At 39.0% G+C, this 18,054-nt stretch overlaps 2 protein-coding genes across 6 annotated transcripts in view; one reads left to right on the top strand and one right to left on the bottom strand.

The window, feature by feature from the left end:
- The window catches only part of LOC106869668 (putative 3',5'-cyclic phosphodiesterase pde-5), a 362,634-nt gene that overhangs the window by 90,784 nt on the left and 253,796 nt on the right, over window positions 1-18,054 (bottom strand). For all 5 annotated transcript variants that reach the window (XM_052969509.2, XM_052969510.2, XM_089355202.1 and 2 more), the window contains 2 exons: window positions 14,182-14,321; window positions 2,049-2,135 (listed from right to left, as the gene is read on the bottom strand). In XM_052969509.2, the coding sequence (XP_052825469.1) occupies window positions 2,049-2,135; window positions 14,182-14,321 (227 nt within the window). The remainder of the gene's footprint in view (window positions 1-2,048; window positions 2,136-14,181; window positions 14,322-18,054) is intronic.
- Window positions 6,050-7,019, top strand: LOC149134666 (uncharacterized). Its single transcript, XM_089354554.1, has one exon. It carries the CDS (start codon window positions 6,213-6,215, stop codon window positions 6,969-6,971), a length of 759 nt encoding a protein of 252 aa, XP_089210680.1. The 5' UTR covers window positions 6,050-6,212; the 3' UTR covers window positions 6,972-7,019.

Here is an 18,054-nt window from a genome sequence, read left to right as displayed (position 1 = left end):
TATGTTGTCTAAATTACATAAAAAGGAAAATAACACTGACATCTCATTTTAACAGATATATTTGGCAAAATAACAAAAATATCTTGAAATATTGAAGAATTAATTTTATTCAATAAAATCGCCATTAGCTTTAACCACAGCCTCCAGATGACTTCAGTATCTCCTGCAACTCTTCTGGATGGTCTTGTCAATGCCCTTCGAATCAGCTTTGTAAAAGCTCAGGCTGAGGAGGAGTTGGGTGCTTCTAGTACCCTACATGTCTGTAGTTTTCTGTAGACCATACATTATTAGTCCTATTAAGTTATAATCTGAGAAAATTGCCAGTGTCACCTAAACATTATGGATGAGCACCACACTATTTGTAAAGCAGAGATCTAGTAGCATGTATGTGACATCAAACAGAGATTCTGCATGCCTTAGGCCATGTAGTGACATACCTGAGAGAAGGCAGGGAGGTTGAAGTCCCCTAGAAGAAGTATTTGTAGGCTGTCATCCAGGTTATTTAATACTTCTTTCATCTTTTGGAGGCTCTCTTCAAATGAGTCCCCATGATTTGGAACATCTAGTGGGCAATATGTAGTATATATTACTATTTCCATCTGTTTAATGAGCAACAGAGTGTCACAGATTTTTTTTACTTGTTTCAGTTATTAAACTACAAGGTTTAGTTAAACAAATCAATCCCCAGAACTTAAAATCTAGTACTTATTCTAGCCTCTTTTTACCAAACCACCAAGTTATGGTAAACAAACCAACACTGGTTGTCAAATGGTGGTGGGAGACAAACACACACACATATATATATCCTTTCAGCTTCTGTCTACCAAATCCACTCAAAAGGCTTTGGTTAGTCCAGAGCTTTAGGGGAGACACTTGTCCAAAGTGTTACATAGTAGGATTGAACCAAGAACCATGTTGTTGGGAAGCAAACTTCTTACCATATAGCTATACCTGTGCCTTATATATAAAAAAACTATCATTTGTACCATCTACAGCAAGACTTAGAATGAACACTTGTATGTTTATTCTTAACATGACCAGGCAGGTTCTGATGCAAAATATGCTGGTTGCTATAGTGTATGCCCATTTTAGACAACTGTGTATGTCCCTTTTAGACAACTGTGTATTCTATATGCTTGTTTCATTGGTGCATAGCATTCTGGGATATCAGTGTTTTGATATGTTGTGTCTTGTCAGCCAGAAGTAGCCAGAACTCTGAGAGGAACCAAAGCTGTTGGTTTTGTTTATACTTTCAGTGAACAGAATTGTTTGCTAATTGGTACTTATATCTGTAAACTGATTAAAAAGTCATTATTTTCACCGTCTACAGTGACATCTGAAACAAGCATTTGCATATTTATCTTTAGTATGTCTAGGTAGGTTCAGATGCAAAATATTCTGGATATTATATTGTATGTCATAGGAGAAAAACTTCTTCCTTTTATATTTGACAAATGACAATATTTATTATATGCATGCATGCGTGTGTGTGTGTGTGTGTGTGTGTGTGTGTGTGTGCGTGCACACGCGCATGCATGCATGTATATGTGAGTGTGTGAGAAAATACTCTGCATTCAAAACTCACTTTGATAAATTTTACCTTTTATTCTTTGGGGTCATGTACTGGGTTTGAGCCATCTGCTATGTCCCTCCTTCCCCTTTTTACTCCTCTCTCTATCAATAAAGTTGGCTGTGGTCAGACACAGAAAGGAATTGAGGACTGAAGGTAAGACAAGAATAAATAATGGCGTCTAACTATTATGGCCAGGAATTTATTCTGAAGATTAGAATTGATTAAATCAACCACAGTTATTGATTGGCATTTATTTTAATGGCTGCTGTGCCATAAGGAAGAAAGGTAAAGTTAAATCTGACAGTATTCCAACTCTAGAAATAAAGAGAATTAACCAACTAGGCATTAAGTCTGTAATTTTAATGTACCTACTATCAATGGCATTTTCATCAAATATCTCTTGATGACATTAGCATGTTAAATAGAAATTATAGATTAAAGTTGAAATTGTAAGGAAAAGAAAGTTCATAATTACCGATAATCTCCAAATATTTCCTGTGCCATTTGAAGTACATAGACTACTTTCTCAGTGTTGTCTATAGACCATGGATTGAAGTTGACACTGTATAATAATAATAATAATAATACTAATAATAATAATAATAACAGTAATCTTTTCTACTAAAGGTACAATACCTGAAATTTAATGGGAGGGAACTAGTTGATTAATTCAACCCCAGTGTTTCACTGGTACTTAATTTATCAACCACAAAAGGATGAAAGTCAAAGTCGACCTCGGTGGAATTTGAACTCAGAATATAATGACAGGTGAAATACCACTAAGCATTTTGTCCAGCATGCTAACGATTCTGCCAGCTCACCACCTTAATAATTATAATTATAATAATCCTTTCTACTATAGACACAAAGCCTGAAATTTCGGGGGAGAGGATGAGTACCAAAGGGGATGAGAGTGTAATGGGTACTTTTATGTGCCACCAGCATGGGTGCCATTTGCATGACACCAGTATCTACCATGACTACAATTTCACTTGGCTTGATAGGTCTTCTTCTCAAGCACAGAGTAATGCCAAAGGTCTCAGTCCTCATCTGTTGTAAATACTCACTCTATATTCTTTGATTTTTTTTTCCCTTCTGCAGGCTGATGCTCCTGTGCTTGTTCTGTGATTTGACTCTCTGCTTATCTTTACGTTGTTGCCTATTCTGTCTCATTGTTTCTCTCATTAGCTTATATTGTCTATCATCCATATTTTAAAAACAAATATCAATTTTCAAGTGAGAAGGAAATTAATAGTTGCACTTATGCACATGTGTTAATTGATAGGTGATATAAAAAATTTAGATCAATCAAAGAAAAAAACTATACTTTTCACTATCTATTCACCACCACCACCACCACCACCACCACCATTATAGCTTTCAGTAACAAATTCAATCTAAGTTCCTCGCCAACCAAGATTATTTCATTTCAGTTCATTTCACTTGTTTGCTTATATCTACTTTTCCAGCTGTCAACACAACGTTTGAATAACAAATTTAAAAAAAGATTAATAACATAATGGCTATTTTGCCAAGTTAATTAGCTTTCATTGAAAAATATATTTTTTCTATTATAATAAGTTTACTATCATATCTCATGTAAGTCTTCCTTCTTCTGTCCAGCCACTGATATATTTGTCAATGTAGATAGACAGATAAATAGATTGACAGATAGAAGATATAAAAAAATTGAATATCAAAATGTTTTTTTCTTGTCACAATAATATGTGATGCTTAAAATTTCCCTCTGCTAAACAGTTAATATTTCTCTCTTTTTCCCTATCTCTTACTTTAACAAACTTTTTGACCATGTTATTCCCCTCTTCGCATCATTATCATTTCTCTTTTTCTCTTTCTGTTCATGTCTTGCTTCCTCTAACTACATGACAGCTTAATGCATCAGCTGGCAATAAAATCACTACTTTCTCTCTTCCTATTAACCTTTCTTTAACCTCACTACCAGAACATCACCTCCCTGCTAAACATTCTATTTCTAACTCTCTTTCTCTACATTACTCTCTTTAACTAATTTTTTAACCACGTAATAACTATTATGTTCCCCTTACCTCATGTCATTAACACTTCTCTCTCCCTCTTCACCTTTCCTTTCAATTAAACACATAATAGGATAATGCATTTTGGCCTTAGTGTATTAATATATAAATGATAATAATAGTGATAATAATTATATTCTGAAAGGATTGAAGTAAATCCTCACAAATGTAAATAGACAATACGAAGAATGCAATGCATTTGCAATAGATATTTTATTGGTTTGAATGATATTTTGACAGCTTTGTCGAGTTCAAAATGAAAAGTAATACATAGAAATTCAAAATTATAGAAATTAAAATTCAAAAATTTGAATGTTGGCAACCTACATTCCCACATTGACAGAATGACATCACCAATCTTCAACTTTTAAGTTTATAACTGGCAAAAAGAAAAAGAAAGAAAAAGAGAGATAAAAAGAAGAAAAGGAAAAGAAAAAGGAATATTTAATTTTTTTAAAATTAAACACTTTTTTTTTGCCAATTATAAACTTGAAAATTGAAGACTAAGTTGCCCTCTGAATTTGAATTTCTAATAATAATAATAATAGTAATAACCTGACTATGGAAAATGAAGGTGAAGTTAGTGCCAATTATTGTTGGGTCCATGGAAACAGTATCAGAAAGCATCAAGAGGAATATAAAGGATATTAGAATAGAGTGCCCGGTAGAACTGTTACAAAATGTTTGCCTCCTTGGCATGACCAGAATAATCAGGAAATATTAGATAGCTGAAAAGAAAGAATAGCATGGTGCTGTAGGTGCTGCAGGTAGTAATCCTGCTACACATGCAAGACTCCAGGAGCTCCAACAAAACCTGTGATAAAGAGCTAATAATAATAATAATAATAGTAATAATGATAATAGTAATAATAATAATCTTAACTGATTGGAAGTGTTATCATGTATATTGTTTTGTCTTGGTATAAAAGATGGGCTACATCAAATATTCTGCTCAATACCACAGATTTGCTTGTAGTTGTTTGACCTTAACTAGTTGAGCATGTCCCTTAGTGGCTGACGATATGTGCATCTCTGATCATGAGCAGAAGTAGTAGGGGAGCATGATAGCCATGTGTTAAGAGGAATTCTTTGGGATTTGAATAATTCATCTCTGGAAATATGGTTGTTTTGTTCATCATCCATAAAACAAACCTTATTCAGGGACCTTTTGAGCATGATGGGCTACTCAACTGGACAAAAATTCTAACTGGACCCACCTGCAAGGTCATGTGCTGTTTATCTTGATATGAGATCACTATGTCGCACACATTTGGTTGTGATGCATGTGCTTGGTGTACCCTTACCGGAGGGTAGTCATGATGGGTATACTAGGCTTCGTATATTTTACCCCAGTGTCACTTTGATGGCATGCACAGCTCTCTCACTCAATAATAATAATAATAATGATAATAATAATGATAATAATAATAATAATAATAATAATAATAATAATAATAATAATAATAATAAAATACTCAGACAAATACATAACAAAAATACCAGGACTTACAAATATATGTAACATACAGAAAATTGCACTACTGGGTACTGCACACATTCTACGCAAAACACTTTCAATACAGTAAACATAAAAGCACCACAGCAAACCACAGCACATACCCAAGGCGCACAGAGCTGCGCTCGGTAGTGAAGTGAAAGCACGTTATAAAAATAAAACTACTGAACAATAATAATAATAATAATAATAATAATAATAATTATTATTATTATTATAATAATCGAACAGACATAAGACAGGGAAGAAAATACTTGTAGGCTAATAGATGTGTTCCCACTGATAAAAATATATCTGTCAAAGAATTTGACAAATTATGTAAATATAAGGATCCAGAAATTGAAATACAAAAGATGTGACATCTCAAAGCAAGAACTGTTCCTGTTATTGTAGGTTTCCTAGATATGATAAAAAAGGGATGTCAGAAATATCTAGATAAGATCCCAGGAGAACCATGTCTCAGAGAAATCCAAAAGATTGTGCTCACATCCTTAGAAAAACCCTATCCATACTGCCTATATCCTTAGAAAAACCCTATCCATTTAAATGTCTGTGTTGTATTACATGAAGATATTTCACTACTGCCCCTGCCACTTCCTCTCCCCAAGCTTTCAGTCATACTGTAACATTTCTTATCCTTCACTTGCTCCAGGATGCTGGGTGTGTCTCAGCAAGGTATTGTAACAAACACGCAGATTAAAAGTAAAAAATAACAATAATAATAATAGGTACCAGACAAGGTACGCCAGACGCTATCAATTCAATAATACAGCCTGTGGTGTTATGGGCTGTGATGAGCTGTGTGTTGTTGGTGGAGAGAGGTGAGGCAAACAGAAGTGAAGCCAGACCGGAAGGGCCAGACCGGAAGGGTCAGACTGGAAGTCGGCCACAAGTGCGTCAGTCAGAAAACAGAGAGGTTACGAGAAAGACGTGTTTTGATCAGGAGCGATTGTGTACTCCGCTGCGGTCGACAAGGTAAGGTCCAACGTTTCATTCTGTCCTTTTGCTTCTTGTTGTCTTTTTCCTCCATCACACCACAAGCTATTTCGGCCCATAAGAAAAAAAAATTATGAGTGTAGTCCGGATTCCTAATGATATCATTAAACCGTTTTGCGGCGACACGGACGTGGTCGCATGGCTAAAAAAGATGAAGCTGGTCGCGAAGCTCCAAGGGATAGGCGACTTGGCAAGCTTTCTACCACTGTACTTGGATGGTCCGGCGTTGGCGCTATTTTTAGAGATGGAAGAGAGGGATCAAGTTAGCGCGGAGAAAATAGAAATCCGCTTGATGGAGGCCTTCGCAGAAGGAATGTTTGAAGCGTACGCTCGCCTGGGGAGAGCGAAGTGGACTGGCGAACAGGTCGACGTGTTTGCCAACGAACTTAGGAGGTTGGCTAGACTGGCGGGGTACGAGGGAGAATCGCTGAATCGAACAGTAAAGTTGGCGTTTGTAACTGGGTTTCCTGACCACATGTCGGTCGAATTGCAGAAACTGCCGGACGTGAACGCCATGCCCATGGCGGATATAATAACGAGGGCTCGTATGTTAGTTTCGTGTTGTAGATCGACACCGTTGGCGGCAACGGCAACAGCAAAAGGTAGCCGACCAAGGAGTAGCGGAGAGGGGTCGAACAAGGAACGTGTGCGACCGTTCAAAGGACAGTGTTTCCGGTGTCAGGGCCCGCACATGGTGCGAGACTGCAAGTTACCCAAGCCTGAGGTCATTTGCTACCGTTGTCGAGAAACGGGACATATAGCCAGCGAATGTCTGCAGGGAAACGGTCTAAGGGAGACTACTGCGCCAGTGGTCATCCCTTCGGATCAATAAAGGCGCATTTTTTTCTGCCCGTTGTTGATGTACTGGTGGATGGGAAGATGTCGCGCGCCCTCGTGGACACAGGCTGTACAACGACCCTGATGACTCCGGGAGTGGTAGAGACGTGGAGTGGAGAAAGCAGTGTGAGGGCAGTCGACGGAAGAGAGGTACGCTGTGAAGGCATTACTGACGTGCAGATTGAGGTGCAGGGAGCAAAGCTGACGCTGCAAGCAATTGTAGTTGGCCACTTGGTGGATGAGATTGACGTGGTGATGGGGATGGATGCAATCACCCGTTTAGGAGGTGTCACTGTCAACGAGGCCGGTGTGACTTTCGGGGTCGCGGGGAAACCGTGTATGGCGACGCCGTGCATTGGTGAGAACCGCGAAGAAAACTATGCCGCGCACACTATTGAAGACTAGGATTTTCGTGCCGCCTTCGATGGCCAGAGGTGGACAGTGGAGTGGCACTGGAGGAGAGAGCCTCCGACGTTAAAAAATAAAGTGGGCTGCTACCAGCGTACTTTGAAAGGAGATGCCAGAAGCGAGTTCGAGGGGGAGGTGGAGCGGTGGATTAAGGAGGGCATATTGATCCCTTGAGAAGAAGAAGGAGAGAGCGGAGTCCTGCCGCTGATGGCGGTGGTACAGCCCATGAAGCATAAGGTCAGACCAGTGCTTGACTTCTGAGAGCTGAATGACCACATATCATGTCATACGGGCGGCGAGGCCACAGATGTCTGCGGGGACACCTTGCGAGAATGGAGGCAGATGACAGGGGCCTCCACGATCGTCGATTTGAAGTCGGCATACCTGCAGGTGCATGTGGCTGAGAGACTGTGGAAGCATCAGCTTGTCAGGTATAAGGGCCGGACATACTGTTTGACCAGGCTGGGGTTTGGGCTAAATTCAGCGCCAAAAATTATAGCAACAATTCTCAAAGCCATCCTGGGAAAGGTGGACAGAGTAAAAAGGGCCAACAATTCGTACATTGATGACATCCTTGTGGATGAAACCATAATGCCAGCAACGGAGGTCATAGGCCACCTGAAGAAGTTCGGACTGGTCGCCAAGCCACCAGAGGCCATGGAGGGAGGCGCTGCACTGGGCCTCAAGCTACGGAGAGACAAGGCCGGTACGTTGGTGTTTTGGCGTGGCAACGAGATCCCTGAACTGGGCACCAGCGTGAGTAGACGGGAACTGTTCTCGGTGTACGGGAAGCTGGTGGGACACTACCCGGTTGCAGGATGGCTCCGGACAGCATGTAGCTTCATCAAGAGACGAGCCGAAGGAGCAAAGTGGAATGACAGAGTTGGGGAGAAAGCGACCGACATGATGCAGGAAGTCTTGGTCAGAGTGAGAGCAGAGGATCCAGTGAGGGGCAGTTGGTATGTTCCCAAATCAAAGAGTGGGATTGTTTGGTGTGACGCCAGTAGCATCGCAATAAGGGTTGTCTTGGAAATGGGAGGCACCGTGGTGGAAGATGCAGCCTGGCTCAGGAAGATGGATGACTGCAACCATATCAATGTGGCGGAGTTGGATGCTGTGCTGAAGGGGGTGAACCTGGCCTTGAAGTGGGGGCTGTGCACCATTGAAATTAGAACCGATTCGGCCACTGTGCTTGGTTGGGTGACGGCAGTCATCACCAATGAGCGGAGGGTGCGAACCAAAGGGGCCGCGGAGATGCTGGTAAAGCGTCAATTGGGAATATTGCGTGAGCTAACCGCTGAGTTCGATCTGGAGCTGAGCGTAATTTTTGTGCCTTCCGAAAAGAACAGGGCAGACGTCCTAACCAGGGTAAAGCGAGCTTGGTTGCAGGTGCCAGAGGATGCGGAGCAGGCTGTGGCTGCAGTATGCTGTCTGAGTGACTCGGAGTTCCATGCATCACATGGGAGTGGACAGGACATTGTTCCTAGCCAGGAAAATCGACTCCGAGGTAACGAAGCGGAGCGTGCAGAGAGTGGTTAGCAGCTGTGACAGGTGCCAGTCTATTGACCCTGCTCCGGGCGTACATGAGGCGGGAAGTATTCCAGTGGATCACAACTGGAAACGACTGGCAGTGGACGTAACACACTACCGGCAGGGGACGTACCTCTCAATGGTTGACTGCGGACCGGGGCGGATGGCCATATGGAGGGAGATGAAGACGAGGACTGCAGAGGAAATCACGGGAGTATTGAATGGGATATTCCTGGAACGAGGCCCCGTGGATGAGCTGCTGCTGGATAATGGCACTGCATTTCGCTCCGAGGTGCTGAAAGAAATGCTTGACGGGTGGCAGGTCAATCGCTTCTTCAGGGCGGCATACCGGCCAAGTGGAAATGGAGTGGTGGAAAGGCATCATCGTACCATCAAGACCATGGCAGAGAGGGGCCACATTTCGCCAATCGAGGCCGTATTTTGGTACAATATGTCTCACAGGTCAGGACAGGCTGAGGAGTCGGTGCCACACAGGGCAATATTCAGGTACGAGTGGAGGCACCCGTGTATTGCATCAATGCGACTCCGGGGAGAAGAAGAGCACACCTTCGTGCAGATCGGGGAAGAAGTTTGGGTAAAACCCCCAAATGCACGGTGCACATCACAATGGGGGAAAGGAACTATAACCTCCATCAATTCAAAGAACAACGTCTCAGTCGATGGTATGCCATACCATGTTTTGGATGTGCGGAAAATTGTCAGTGCTTCAGAGGATGGAACCAGCTGCAGTGGGCAGGATGATGAAGACAGCAGCGGTAGGCAAGATGATGAAGGCAGCACGCCAGGAACTCAGGCCAGTCCCGGGGTTGCACAGTGACCACAGAGGGAGCGGCACCCTCCTCCCTGGTTGGCTGATTATGAAACCAATTAAGGTAGTTCGGGAGCGAGGAGTGAGTGGGAGAGCCGGTTGAATGATCTATAGATCAGGGGGGCGTGTGGTGTTATGGGCTGTGTGTTGTTGGTGGAGAGAGGTGAGGCAAACAGAAGTGAAGCCAGACCGGAAGGGTCAGACCGGAAGTCGGCCACACGCGGTCGAAGGCTAGCACGTGCGTCAGTCAGAAAACAGAGAGGTTACGAGAAAGACGTGTTTTGATCAGGAGCGATTGTGTACTCCGCTGCGGTCGACAAGGTAAGGTCCAACGTTTCATTCTGTCCTTTTGCTTCTTGTTGTCTTTTTCCTCCATCACACCACACAGCCTAAACAAAACAATCCACAAATGCAAGGCACTCTATATAGCAAATATCCAATAACATAAACTACCACCAGCAGGCTAGGTACCCAATGCATTACACACACAGCATACAATATAAACACTAATACAAGAAAAAGCTGCACCACACTCCATAAAAAGAAAAGAAACTGATGTAAAATAATACCAACGACAAAAAAACAACACACAATACTGCACACACTCTAGCAACATGGAGGTGTAGCAGGTGATACAGTAGAAATTTGCCTGAAACTACCAAATGTTGAATAATAATAATGATAATAACAATATTAATAATAATAATAATAATAATAATAATATAAATAACAACATGGACATACTCTAAGAAGCTCTCTCCACAAAACAAACTCAATCTAATAACATCGGTGCAATGGAAGGAAAACTTTGCAATACAACTGTGGGAAAAGTTCTGTTAAAGCAGAGGAACCAGAAAGATTTTTTGTCATATAAAGGGTAGTTTCTTTCTTAAATGCATGATACCTCAATGCAAGATACACAAGAAGTCAAATCTAGCACCAGGAAATCTAGAAAAACACCACTTACACAGTAAGTATGTAATTTGAATAGCTAACTATACATGCAACTGTCCACACATCCATGTACATATTTATAAGCAACAGGAATAATGACTACATGACACAGAAAATAAAAGAAAAATCATGTGTTACGAGCGATGCCGTACTGAATACAAACAAAAATAAGGTGACTTTCCACAAACGTATAAAAAAAAGCAAATTAGTCAGTTTAAAACATAACCAAACAGTTATGCCGGGAAACATAGCTATAAAAAAAAAAAGAGGCAATTTTCGACCTATCAGCCTACGGTATGGTATATATATCCATTCGAAGAACAAGGGAGCAGTGTCGGGCCAAAATTCACACTGGATCGGTCACTACCTGGGACAACAAAGACTGTGTTACTCAGTGGGGAACCAGACTGGGGTCTGCTGCTGGAATAAACTCTCTAAAAAACGATCTACTAAATAACCAGCTCCAGGATAACCCTAACAATAGGCCTGTAGTGACACCACCAAAAACATCACCTAAAGCAAAATGCGTAAAATGGACTAGAGAGGATTATAGAGATGTGTTGAAAGCTTTCTATACAGGTCATCTAAACCCAAACAATGACCGCATAGTACAAACTGACATTTCATGGAGAAACTTAGTAGGCAATGAAGTACGCAGATATATAGATGCAAATAAACTAAGTAATGCATGTAGAGACATCATTAAGAATAAAAGGTTAACTGACACTGAAATTAGTCAAATTAGGACACAAATATCTCATGGTAGACCGAATGAAAATAGCAACAATACAGATAAAATAGGTGACAGATGCACAGAAACCAGTGTATGAGCAGTACATCCCAAAGAGGAAGCTGAAGAAAGACTAACGAAGAACAGATATGCAGAAAAAGAGAAAGTAGACCTCCCTCAAGAACACCAGAATAAGTGTGACACAGAATTTGAGGTGAATAATAAAGGGATCACAGAAGCAAAAGGCAATATTATCAGAGAACTCAGCAAGACTGAGTCTACTGACATCATCAATAGAGAACCACTGGTAAAGTTCTCAAACAGCATAAAAAACAACATAATCATGAAATATAAAGATGCTCTTAGACAGATCTTAAGTAATAATGGAAATGACCAAACAACCTTAAATAACTTCATCTATTCCACTGTTAAAGTTGTAACTGCTCAACTAAGTATCAGGACGACACAGAAAAGGACCAACCATGTAAATATACTTCCTAAGTGGAAAGTGGCAATACAAAAAGAGATCGAATCTCTACAGGCAGATGTATCAGTTCTCCATGAACTTGCAAGAGGAGTAAACGTTAAGACGAAACGAGCCAGAAAAATCAAGCAAAAATATTAAATCAAAGATTTTATAAGTCTCCCTGCAATCAAGGAACAATTGAAACAACGAATACAACTGAAAGCCTCTCAAGCTAATGTAATAATAATAATAATAATAATAATAATAATAATAATAATAATAATAAAAATAAATTAACCTGAAAAGAAGCAAGGTACAGTCCCTGACTGGGAAAGAATTATCTAATAGAGAAGTGATTAAACAAATTGAAAAGGAGAGTTATAAATACCTTGGCATACTAGAGTTCACTGAAATCATGGAGAAAGAAATGAAAAAACAGCTGAGGAAAGAATACTTCTGAAGACTAAGATTGGTGTTGCACTCAAAATTGACTGGATGAAATAAAAGTCCAGCAGTAAATACGGTTTAAGGTAGTATGTAAAAATGCCATGGAACCATTGCTGAAGCACGTGTAGAAGTCTGATATCATCAAAAATGATAATTGAGTAAAGAAAGAAAAACTCGAAGAGGAGAACTCAAAAAACAGAAATAGCATGGAAGGGAAAAAAAGTATGGTCAGTTTGAAAGAGATATGAAGGCAAAGACAGATACCAAAGACTGGTGGTTATGGATGCAGAGGAGTGACCTGAAGATAAAGTCAGTTGCATTTATAAGCATGGCACAAAAACAAGCGTTAAGAATGAACTATATGAAGTGCAGGATTGACAACACAACTGAGAGCAACAAATGCAAAATTTGTGGTGAGAGAGGTGAAATGGTATGACATTGTTAGCCTAACCCTAACCCTAACCCTGAAACTGGCACAATGCAATTAAAAAAGTTGATATGACAATGTAGCAAGAATGATCCATTGGGAGTTTTGTGGAAATCATGGCCTACAAAGAGCAAAGGTACAGTATGACCAAATCCCAGAAGGAGTTACTGAAAATGAAGACTACAAAATCCTGTGGATGCAATGACCCAGAGTGACCATTAGATCAGACATCAGAAACCTGACATTGTAGTGGTGAACAAAAAAGAAAAATACTTGCATGATAATCGACATAAGTACCAGTTGAGTACTGGGGTTGATGTAATCAACTAGCCCCTCCTCAAAATTTCAGGCCTTGATGAATCCTTTTCTACTGAAAGTACAAGACCTGAATTTTGGTGGGAGGGGACAAGTCGATTATATTGACCTCAGTGTTTGACTGGTACTTGATTTATTGATCCTGAAAGGATGAAAGGTAAAGTCTACTTGGCAGAATTTGAACTCAGAACGTAGCAACAGATGAAATGCCGTTAAGCACATTGCCTGGTGTGCTGACAATTCTACCAGCTCACTGCGTTAATAATAATAATAATCCTTTCTACTATAGGCACAAGGCCTGAAATTTGGGGGAGGGGAATAGTAAATTACATCGACCCCAGTACTTAACTGAAAGGATGAAAGGCAAAATCAACCTCAGTGTTTGAATTCAGAACATAAAGACAGATGAAATGCTGCTAAGCATTTTGCCTGGCGTTCTAATGATTCTGCCAGCTCACAGCCTTAATAATAACAATACATTGAATAATGGTAATAATGGTGATGTTGCTAACTTTGGCAGAAGTGGTAATGACCAGGCGGCATGGCAGAATTGTTTATGGTTGTGATGATAGTTGTGGAGAGTTGGAGAATAGGAATTGAAAAGAGAGGTGTACTGTTGTCATGGACTTCAAATGCACAGAAAGACCCTGCAAGTTAATCAAAGGTTTACTACTTTTATAAGAATATTGCTGCTCATAGCTATGAATATTTTCATCTAGTGGTACTCACTTAAAGCTCAGTAACCTGGGTTGTTGAAAGCTAAGTGTATTGCTGTTCATAGACTGGCTTAAATAACAAAAACAACTAGATATGTAATCTGTGCCAGAGTTCATACACACTGAAGAGAAGTGATTTCTGATGCTTTCAGCAGAATCATACTTTGAATATATAATTTATGAATCTTATTGGATTTTTTAAATGCTGATGCAAAACAAAGAGTTTTATTTCTTTTCAAAAATATCTTTTGTCTTCATGTAAAAATAATGACATTGAAATTATGACTCAATGCTTTCAGGAAGACACAAAATAAAATTACACACAGTTATTTTATCTACACAGTTTCGTAGTGTTCTAGGTTTATTTATGTTAACATACTTACTCAGAAAGCTCAAGCAGACAACAGGAATCTATCATTGACTTCACTTGCTGATATTCATCATCAGTACATTGATTGTGATAAGAAAGGACTTCAAGTGCAACTTTGAATTTCTGTTCAGATTGACGAATTTTATCATAAATCTAAGCAGAGAAGAAAAAAGAAAATGATCAATAAAATTAAAGTTTTGGCTTCAATTCAACCATTGCTCTCACACTGCTGTGCAAATGCATATCTCTCACCTCATTACTGAGTAAATGCATCCCTCTTATCTCTCTTATTTCTGTATAAATGGATTCCATTTATTCACTGCTGGGAAAATGCTGTCCCCCTATATCTCTAATAGCTTTTGTATTTGTATTCTCCAATCTTTGTCACAGTTATTGCATATGTAATTATACTTGTGCATGCAGATATGTGTGTGTGTGTGTATGTATGATGCATATATATATATATATATATATATATATATATATATGCATATACACATATGACATTCTTCTGATGAAAGTAGCAAGAGTACTAAAATTCGCAGTCGATTAATATCTATTTGTTCAGCAATTTCTGTAAAGTATTTTTACTTATTTACTTCTGTTATCATGTTCTGTTGAAGCCAATATTTGCCTTTGAAGTCCATGAGTGTTTTGCTATTTGCCATTAAAATTCCGCACTCTGTGCGGACTTTTAAGCTAGCTCCTGTGGAGCGCTAAATGAGCCTGTGGCCCCAAAACTAAAGAGAACAATAATAATAAAGCATTTATTGGTATCCTACCATTTCAGGTTTATATCACAGTGTATCACATTTGGAGATCACTGTAAAGCAGCAGGATAAACAACATTCTTGGTTTTACCATTTGGTGTGAGTATGAAGAATTGTTGCCATTTCCAACTCTGGAACAATCAACATAGAGCTGACATGGGAAAAGCACTGCTGCAAAGTCCAACAATTGTCCTTGACTCTTGTTAATTGATAGTGCAAAACTAACTTTTACTGGAAATTGAAGTGTCTTCAATTCAAAGGGCATTTCTGCTGGAATCAGTGGAATTCTTGGAATAAATACATGTTCTCCCTTTCCTTGTCCAGTGAGGACTGTGCTTCCAAAAGATGTAGATGCATTTGCATGACAATTAGTCTTGTTCCATTGCACAGCTTTGTGGGGTCCAGATTTCTCAAAAGCACAATTGGAACTCATTTCTTCAATGTCAGTTTGTGAGAACACATTCCAGGAGGATCCAAGGAGTTAAGAAACTCAGTAGTCATTACTAATAGAACATAAATATATATATATATATATATGTGTGTGTGTGTGTGTGTGTGTGTATATATATATAGTGGCTTAATGGCTGTGCTTGCCCCCCCCCCTACTACCACTTGATAACTGGTATTGGTGTGTTTGCGTTCATGTAACTTAGTGGTCTGGTAAAAGAGGCCAATAAAAAAAAATGTCAGACATAAAAAAGAAAGAACTGGTGTCGATTTGTTCAATTAAAATTCTTGAAGGTTGTGCTCCAGTATGGCTGCAGTCTGATGACTGAAAAAGATAAAAGAACTACGAAATTCCTTAGTAAAACTTTAATTTATGGAAGGTAACTCTTTTTCACCTATCTCAGTAATACTATGGCTTTGAAACCTCTCACAGTTGCTACACCTGCTAGAAATAGCAACCCAAATGCTTTTAAGTCAGAATTTCACTTCTATTAATATATACATGCACACATGCATAAAACTGAACACTCTCACACAAAATACACTAATTATCTTTCATATACATGTACACACATAAATACATATTCTTTTTGCTTTTATTCTACTTGTTTCAGTCATTTGACTGCGGCCATGCTAGAGCACCTCATCAAAGGGTTTTAGTCAAACAAATCAAACCCAGAACTTATTCGTTGTAAGCCTCGTACTTATTCTTTTGGTCTGTTTGATGAACTGCTAAGTTACAGGGACATAAACGCACCAGCATTGGTTGTCAAGTGATGCTGGGGGAAGACAAACACAGAGACACACACATGAATATATACATACATATATACACACATACCTCCCCCACCACATATATATATATATGTGACATGCTTCTTTTCAGTTTCCACCTACCAAATCCACTCACAAGGCTTTGGTCACCTAAGGCTGTAGTAGAAGACTCTTTCCCAAGGTGCCACGCAGTGGGGCTAAATCAGCTTTTATTTCCTGTTTTACAAGTGTTCAATGTGGCCACCACCTGCAGCACAGGCAACATCAATGTGATACGAGAATTCCTCCCAGATGCGTATCAGCATATCATGATCCACTGAGTTGATCGCTGTTGTTATTCGATGTTTAAGGTCATTAAGGTCATTGAGGATCGCGTTTATGTTCCACTACTACCCACTAACCTCAAATAACAACAGCGATCAACTCAGTGGATTGTGATATGCTGACATGTGTCTGGGAGGAATTCTCTAATTGGCTTGATGTTGCTCATGCTGCAGGTGGTGGTCACATTGAACATTTGTAAGACAAGAAATAAAAGTTGATTATGAGTAAATATTTGTGATTTAGCTGGACTTTTCAATTGCTTTTCTTTATTAAAATATTGTGTAATGAAATTGCCTCATTCTTTTTGAATAACCCTGTATATGTATGTGTGTATATATGTATATATATACAGGTGTATGGTGGTGTAGATATGTATGAATATGTATATGTGTGTGTGGGTGTGTGTATCAGCATGTGTATGTAAGTGCATATGCACATGTAAGTATCCATGTATGGATGTGTCTGTATAAATGAGTGGGTCTGCCTTGTATCAATAATTAACATAGCAATATATATATAGCTAATAGCCCCTTAATTGCAATTGTAGAATTAAAACCCACTGCCCGGTATCTGGCCGTTGTTTAACCCGTAATGTGGTCTATAAATGTACAGTAGCTACTCCAACTAATAATTACATTTATGTTGGTTGCACAATCAATCTTAAACAGCGATTATACAATAATTTTTCCTCGTTTAGACTTAAACATAAAGCCAATAGCACATCATTATCTAATGAAATTTGGGAATTGAAGGAAAATGGTATCGATTTTAATCTTAAATGAGAAATCGTCAGGAGAGCACAACCCTATAGAAATAGTAGATATGGCTGTGGACTGTGCTCTATGGAAATTTATTTAACAATAGATCTGACCTTAGGGTTCTATGTGTACATTGTTACAATCACACCTTTAAATATTTTAAAAAGTAAATATTTTAAAAAGTAAATCCTACTAATAATTTATTATTTTAATTCCTCTCATTTCCCTGACTATTAACTATTTTATTTGAGTTATAGCTTTTAAATATAAATTTAGAATACATCTTAACCTTTCCCAACCCACTGATAATATTCCTACATTTCTCTAGGTAATTCTGAGTCTCTTCTAACATTTTACTTTTTCGAAAACCTTAGCTCTAATTCTCTTAATTTAGTCCTGTTTTTCTAACTTTATTCCTCACCCACCCTTTTTTTCCCTCCTCCTTCTCCCCCCCCCCCACCTTTCCCTTTGTTCTGGTTTTGGCCATTAATATTATGGTTTTACTTATAAATAATATCTCTCTTCTACTACCCCACATTAATGTATATCTTATTTTAACTATAAATGTTTGATCTGTTCTAATTTAATTATTAATGCTCCCTATGGTTTTAAATTTAATACTTTAGTGTTTCGTTGTATTATTCTAAATATACTGAGGAATAGATATAATTCTCCAATACCTTGACCTAAATTCCCTTACCTTAAATTTTCTCTAACCACTCCTTAGAGTATTGTCCTTCCATTTTCATTTTTTTTTTCTCTTGCTTGATTTACCCCTAACCTGCTGTCCATCACTACTTAATCTACCTTCCT

The sequence above is a fragment of the Octopus bimaculoides genome, chromosome 7 (genome assembly GCF_046866305.1).
Source record: "Octopus bimaculoides isolate indiv1 chromosome 7, ASM4686630v1, whole genome shotgun sequence".
In the NCBI taxonomy this organism is placed as follows: domain Eukaryota; kingdom Metazoa; phylum Mollusca; class Cephalopoda; order Octopoda; family Octopodidae; genus Octopus; species Octopus bimaculoides.
The sequence above is the reverse complement of the archived record's forward strand: the minus strand, read 5'-3'. Positions and strand labels throughout refer to the sequence as shown.

Coding starts and splice junctions, on each gene's coding strand:
- LOC149134666 (XM_089354554.1), top strand. CDS start 6,213: ATGAGTGTAGTCCGGATTCCTAATGATATCATTAAACCGTTTTGCGGC.